Source organism: Pelodiscus sinensis, chromosome 5, assembly GCF_052426305.1.
Source record: "Pelodiscus sinensis isolate ZL-2025 chromosome 5, ASM5242630v1, whole genome shotgun sequence".
Lineage (NCBI taxonomy): Eukaryota > Metazoa > Chordata > Testudines > Trionychidae > Pelodiscus > Pelodiscus sinensis.
Genome location: NC_143056.1, coordinates 128,806,758 through 128,814,026, shown reverse-complemented (window position 1 = coordinate 128,814,026; position 7,269 = coordinate 128,806,758). Strand labels below are relative to the sequence as shown.

General features: G+C 57.2%; 1 protein-coding gene across 1 annotated transcript; it reads left to right on the top strand.

Moving 5' to 3' along the window:
- Positions 1 to 2,611: 2,611 nt before the first annotated feature.
- APLNR (apelin receptor) lies at positions 2,612 to 6,915 on the top strand. Its single transcript, XM_075928578.2, has one exon. The coding sequence runs from the start codon at positions 2,962 to 2,964 to the stop codon at positions 4,084 to 4,086; it is 1,125 nt and encodes a 374-aa protein (XP_075784693.2). The 5' UTR covers positions 2,612 to 2,961; the 3' UTR covers positions 4,087 to 6,915.
- The last annotated feature ends 354 nt before the right edge of the window (positions 6,916 to 7,269 follow it).

Here is a 7,269-nt window from a genome sequence, read left to right as displayed (position 1 = left end):
CTTCCAGCCCCTGTAAACCATTGGCACCTGGTGTCCCCTTGGGATGTGTTTGGCTTCACTTTGCAGCCAGCAGCTCTTGTGGTGCGTTTGGGAGATGAAAGAACCCTTTCTCCCCCCCCCCCCCCCCCAGGCACTTACAGATGGCTGCTAGATAAGCTCCAAAGATCCCTGTCTCTCATCTGTCACCTTCAGGCAAGCTTTCCAGCCCTCCTGTCCTGCTTTGATTGACTCCAAGGCCGGAAGGCGAACCTCAGGCCTGACCACCCCTATAACGCCGGCCGCAGAATCGCTCCCAGAGCAGAGCTATTAGAACAACAGCCCGTCTTGGCTGAAAGATTGCCAGCGATGGAGATTTCCCCCGGGAACTTGTTCTAACGGTTAATTAGTTTCATTGTTAAAAACGCACCTTTTATTTCCAGTTGTTTATGTCTGGCTCCGACTCCCAGCCATTGTTAGAGCCTAGAGCCGGTTGTTAAATATTTGTTCCCCACCTAGGTGTTTCCAGACTGTACAAGACGCCCCTCGACTTTCTCTTTGTTCAGCTAAATCAGGGGTGGGGAACATAAGTCCCGGGAGCCAGATCCAGTCCCCAGCTTGCCTGGATCCAGTCCCGGAGGATCCCGCACCCTTCCTCCTGCCCAGACCCCACTCCCCAAACCCACTTCCTGGCAGCCCCCTCCCACACACTGAATCCCTCATTTTTGACCCCACCCTAGAGCCTAAGGAAGTCCACAAAAATGTACTAACACAGGCCCCCTAGACTCTAGTGACTATGGGGAGGGTCTTTCTGCTTCTCAGTTGGGGCCCATGTCAGCATCAGCTTTTTTTTTTTTTTTTTTTTTGCTTCTTACTTTTGTGTGATCTCCAATTAATTTTTTCTGAGAGTCAGCAGCCCCGACCCAAAAAAGGTTCCCCACCCCTGAGCTATATAGACTGAGCTCCTGGTGGCTAAGGCACAGCAGTTTAGACTCCCCCCCCAAAAAAAGCTTTTTCACAGTCTTCCATCCTCCATTCCGAAGGGTGCATGTTTCTATCTCATTTCCATTTGGCTACGGGGTTCGCTCGTACCCAGCTTCCCAAGCGATCCAGATCGCTCTGTGCTGTGGCCCGTCCTCTTTGTTCTTTAATCCTCCCACAAGTGTTATAGGGGCAAGGCTGATTTTATTTTTCCTGCTGGCTCATGGACGAAAATGTTAAATAACATCCCTCAGCCCTTGCCAGTTAGTCAGTAGCCATTTCAATGTGTGGGCACTCGAGTGGGGAACAGAACCCCACTACTGCACCATGTCTGGTGTACAGACTGAGCCTTTCTAGTCCGGCATGCTCTGGTCCAGCAACATCCGTGGTCCAGCATGATTTTAGGGAGCTGGATGTCCACTTGAGTGTGACTAAGTTTCCCGCACTCCCAAAGTTTGTTTCCAGCCACCAGTCCTGGCTCCATGTGGCTACTTAGTTCTAATTGACCCCTCGATGTCTTCTCAGAGCCCAGTAAGCAGTGGACGTGTTGGTGATGCTGCTAGACCATATTGACCTCCCGTGGTCCAGCACATTCACCAATCAGGTCCAGAGGGTGCCAAAGTAGAGAGGTTCAAATTCATGGAGATTGCCTATCTCCTAGAACTGGAAGGGACCTTGAAAGGTCATCAAGTCCAGTCCCCTGCCTTCACAGCAGGACCAAGTACCATCCCTTACAAATTTTTGCCCCAAATCCCTAAACGGCCTCCACAAGGATTGAACTTACAACCCTGGGTTTAGCAGGCTACTGCTCAAACCACTGAGCATCCCTCCCCCAAAGCAAGCTGTGCAGTTGCACGCAGTCCTGGGACTAAAGGCAGAGGAAGCATGGTGATGTACCCATTACACAGACCGAGGCTAAAGTTCTAATCTCACGGGGGCTCATTTACTGCTCCAGACAAGGCCTGTGTGTTGTGTAACATGCTTAGCTCCTGCCTAGGCTGGGATATGAAATGGCTGTAGCTTGGTTTGAGCACCCGGGGCTCAAACTCCAGTGTAGACGTTGCTAATTAGACTCTCCCAGGCTAGCAGATCCTGGTACGACATGGGGACACGGGGGTGGACGCCTCCTGCTCTTGTAGCATGGACAGTAGCCGGCCATTGGGCTGTTGAGTGCTCCTGGGTGAGAACGGGGGTGTCCCGGTTGATTCACAGGGGATCAAGGGCCACTGTGTTACCCTGGGGTCTGTGGTTCCACAGCCAGGATGGGACCAAGGGGGCCGGTGTATTTGCTTTGGCAATGCCCCTTGCCAGGCTGGTGAAATGACTGGAAGGAAAGGCTGAATCAGGCAGAGGGATGGACGGACAGGGGCCGATTGGCTTTCCTGGGGTTGCTAAATGCATCTGTGAAATTTCACACTGACCCCCCCCCCCCCCCCCCCTCTGTTGGCCCCAGCAGCTCCAGCTGGCTTTAATCCACATTCCGGCCCTGGCTCTGGGGAACCGGGGGAGGTGGGGACGGAGGGGTAGGCGGCCTGGGCTCCTGGATACAAAGATCTGCCCAGCACCTCAGGAGCCAATTCGCCGGCTTGCCATGAGGATGCTGAGTGAGAGGCGGAGGGAAGGGGTGGGGGTGGGAAGAAGGGGGAAGGGGCTGTAACTTCAGGACTCTAATTAGACACCAGGCTGAGGGACTGACAGGCAGGAGGAAGGAACAGCTGCCGGCCTGTGTGTGAGACAGAGCGCGCAGGGAGGGCTCTGACCACATCTGTCTGAGGCGTTAGGAAGGAAGCCGAGGAGAAGAGAAATGAGCTGAGTGGAGACGAGGAGTCAGGCTGTCTGCCCAGAGCAGAGGGCAAGGAGGTGGCTGGGAAGTCAGAGGGGCTCGGAGCATTTGCCCGGTAGCACCAGGTCCCGACAGAGCTGCAGAGCCCGAGAGACCTTCGGGGTCAGAACTCCTTGCTCCTAGCATCCTTCTGCCACCCCTGGCGCTGGGATCTCTGAAGCATGGAGGAGCAGCTGTACTGGGAGGCCTATGGCGAGAACCAGACAGGCGACTGTGATTACGAGGAGTGGAGCCCGTCCCTGGTGCTCATCCCCACCATCTACCTGCTGGTTTTCCTGCTGGGTACCACTGGCAACGGCTTGGTGCTGTGGACCATCTTCCGAGGAGGGCAAGAGAAGCGGCGTTCGGCCGACACCTTCATCGCCAACCTCGCCATGGCTGACCTGACCTTCGTCGTCACCCTGCCTCTTTGGGCTGCCTACACCTGGCTGGGCTACCACTGGCCCTTCGGCTCCTACGCCTGTAAGCTCAGCAGTTACCTGGTCTTCGTCAACATGTACGCCAGCGTCTTCTGCCTGATGGGCCTCAGCATTGACCGCTACTTGGCCATCGTGCGGCCCATGGCTAATGCCAAGATGAGGTGGAGGGCCAGCGGGCTGGTGGCCACCGTTGCCCTGTGGGCCTTGGCGGCCATTTTGGCTTTGCCAGCCATGATCCTCCGGCGAGCATCGGTGCTACCCGGGGAAACCAAGGTGACATGCTACATGGACTACTCAGGCATGGTGGCCAACGGGACCGAGGGGGCCTGGGAAGTGGGGCTGGGCCTGTCTTCCACCATGCTGGGCTTCGTGGTCCCCTTTGTCGTCATGCTGACCTGCTACTTCTTCATCGCCCGCACCATCGCCGACCACTTCCGGAAGGAGCGCGGCGAGGAGATGAGGAAGAGGAAACGGCTGCTAAGCATCATCATTGTGCTGGTGGCCACTTTTGCCCTCTGTTGGCTGCCCTTCCACCTGGTGAAGACCATCTATGTGCTGATGGACATGGACATGATGCCCTGGTCCTGTGGTTTCCACGCCTTCCTCAATAACTTGCACCCCTACTGCACCTGCGTGGCCTACATCAACAGCTGCCTCAACCCCTTCCTCTACGCCTTCTTTGACCCCCGCTTCCGGCAGGCCTGTACCGCTGTCCTGTGCTGCAGCCGGGGGCGCTGGCCGGGGTCCAGCAAGGACAGGTCAGCCAGCTACTCCTCCGGCCACAGCCAGAACCTGCAGGGGAAGGGTGTGGAACTGCAGCAGGAGAAACTGGGTCCAGGGAGGCAGGAAACTCTGCTACGAGGCTAAGAGAAGTGGGAGGGCACAGACCCATCTTCAGGGACATCCTTTGCTGCCCCCTGTCTTCCATTGCTTCTCTCGCGCCTTCTTTTTTCTTTTCTCTCCGCCACTGCTTCCCTCGTTCATCCTTCGTCCTCTTCCATGTCTCCTTTTACTCCTCCTCCAGCTCCTGTGAGGAGAAGGTGTCCCGAGGTCTGTGGCTGGCCCGCAGAAACTCAATGCCACCCTTTGGCATGGCACGGTCTGCTAGAGGCCTGTCTACAGTGCAGCCGGAAGAAGCCTCCCATATTCCAGCCCTAGTCACTCCAAGGGCTTGGGACCCACACAATAGATCCAGTGCTTGTCTGTCTCACCAGCAGCAGTGTAGACATGGCCTGGAGGGCTCATGACCCAGAAGCAGACAACCCCAGGAATGAGGGTTTTCTGTCTTTCTGAATTACTGTTCTTTTTTCTGGTCACTGCCTGGGCTTTGGGAGTAGGGTGTTAATGGGTGGGGGTAGGGGTGGAAGACTCCTCCCAAGTAACCACCCTCTGAACATGGCTCCCCCTCCCTACTCTAGAGATAGCCTCAGGGATCAGGGTCTGATGCAGGGGGTAGGGAATTTTTTGGGGGTGGGGGGGCCGCTGACCCACAGAGAAATCAGTCGGGGGCCACACAAGTGAGAAGTGAGAAAAAAAATCCCTCACTGATGTGGCCCCTGTCTGAGAAGAGCCCCCACATTTCTCACACACCAGAGCCTAGTGGGGCGCAGCGGAGTAGATTCTGTATACTCCAGCCCCATGTGGAGTTGGGGGGGTGGGCTGAGCACTAGTGTGGATTCCACAATGCTGGGAGGGGGGAACCCTGAGCCACTGGGGCCAGATCCAGGCAAGCTGGGGGCTGCATCCGGCCCTCAGGTCCCCCACTCCTGGTATTAAGGCTGGACGGCTGCAGCTGCCTCTCCCCGAGACACAGGCTGCCTTCGCCCTGGAATGTCACACTTCTGTGGGGTGTGTGGGTGAGGGGGAGGAGGAAAAGTCTGCCCCCCCATCCAGACCCTCCTCCCCCTTCTCATTAGGCCTTTGCCAATATCCAGACCCCCATGGTATTGGATACAGTGTCCCCCTCTGCCCCCCAGCTGTGGGACCGAAGGAGCTGTTAGCCATAGGACCCCCTCCCTCCCGCTGGCCTGCACAGACATTTCTTCCCCACCCCCAGCCCTCCCCCTCACCCACTCAGGATTTCCCCCAGAGCCTGTTTCATCTGCGGGGGGCGGGGAGCAGGAAGAAATCACCTCGCAATGGAGGAAAGAGGTGGCTAGGGCAGAGGGTCTGTCCCAGTTTTGAAGTCCAAGAAGCTGCTGCCCCACGGCTTTCTGTTTATTCACCTGCTCGCCCTCACCCATGTGGAGAAAAAAGCCAGAGAGGAGGTTAATGGGGGTCACTCCTCGCATGCCCCCCCTCCCCCCTGCTCAGATAGCTTTAGCCACAGCTCCAGAGCAGCTCACTGGATGAGTTTGCCAAGAACTGTCTCCCCCCCCACACTCCTCTAAGCCTGTCTCCTGGAGGGAGGGGCTATTCGGTTGGGTTGCAGGGGCAGAGGGGTTGGTAGAGCTCCTTCCCTCTGGTGTTAGGGTTGCCGGGTGTCCGGTTTTGAACTGGACAGTCCAGTATTTGAGCTTTCTGTTCGGGAAACAAATGGAGAAAATAGAAATGAGAAAATAGAACTGTCCGGTATTTTCTAACTAAGATGTCATGTCGATTATGATGTCATGTTAAGTATGTCCAGTGTTTTTGTGGAAACCATCTGGCTACCCTATCTGGTGTGGAGATATCTTTCTCTTGCTTGTTAGCCCATCCCTGAGAAGAATTCCCAGCCTGTCTCCTCAGCAGATCTCAAAGTGCTTCCCAATGTAGGGTGGGGAAACTGAGGCAGCGCACAAGGAAGTGACTCGCCCAGAATCTCCCCAAGAGAGGCAGGAAGAGAACCCAGGTGGCAGTGTGCCCAGGCATTGCTCTACTCGCTGCCCGGGCCCCGAGGCCTGTCAGAAGGGCATTGTGGGGAGCAAGGGATGGGTGGTTTTGCTTGTCAGACAAGCCCCAGGGGAGGAGCTAGTGGGTCACAGGAGTCTCTCCGCATGTGGCCCTTTGCTGGGCCTGAGGCTGAAGGGCCGGGGAAGTGGATGGATGGGCCAAGTCGGTCGGGGGCCTGCAGAGGAGTGGGAGGTGGAACAGCTACAAGAGGTGGCAGGTGCTAAGAATTGCATGGGCCTCCTGACCCCACCCACCTGCCTCTGAGGACCACGCGGGCATGAGGTCTGGGGCAGGCATCTGGGGGCCACACCACTCCTCCTGCATAAGGGCTCGGGGGGGGGAGGGGCTCTGGGCATGTGGGAGCAGCCCCGGGCCTGCCCCAGCTCTTGGGGGAATGGTGAAGAAGCACGACCTGTGATGGACCCGCTGAGACTGGAGAAGGCGTCTCAGGAAGGGGCAGCTCCCTTTGCATAGCGCCCGGGGAAAAGCAGAGCCCATCCACAGAGCTGCTGGGCTGCGGCCGTCACAGTTTGGCCAGAAAGACCCCACCGCCCCCAGGAGACGGGTGAGTCCAGCTGGATGTCGGGCGGCAGAAGAAAAGTCACGTTCCCCAGGAAGAGATCTCCAGGCCAAAAACTGTGCTGGGATGCCCCAGGGGACGCCTCCCAGCTTGCGGCGGCTTGTCTGGGTCTCTGAGCCCCATGGGGGCTGCCCCGTCAGAACTCTGAACAGTGGGGTCACCGCTCGGACCATCTCGGGGAGGGAGGGGGGCCTCTGTCAGGCCGGGGCTGCTGTTGTGTATGATGAATAAATGGGCCTTGGCTAAATTTTGTGTCAGGTGGCTTCAGTAACTGCCATGGGGGAAAGCTGCTGGAGATCCTGGTTAGGTGTGTGAGATGGAAGGAGCAGGGAGAAGTGGGGAGAGGGGGCAGAGATTAAGGGAGGTGGCAAAGGGACCGGGAGCAGAGATGGCGTAAAGATGGCAGATAACGGACACAGTGGGAGGGAAAACAAGCACGGGCAGGAGAGACCGGGAGAGACAGCTGGGCGGGGGTGCGCGTGTGTCACCGGCCGCTGCCTTATTTAATCTCCCCTGCCACATCCCTGCAAAGCCAGACGGCTCCAGGAATTTACAACCAGCGCGAGCAGCTGTTCGGAAACTGCTGTTGGGTGGGGCTG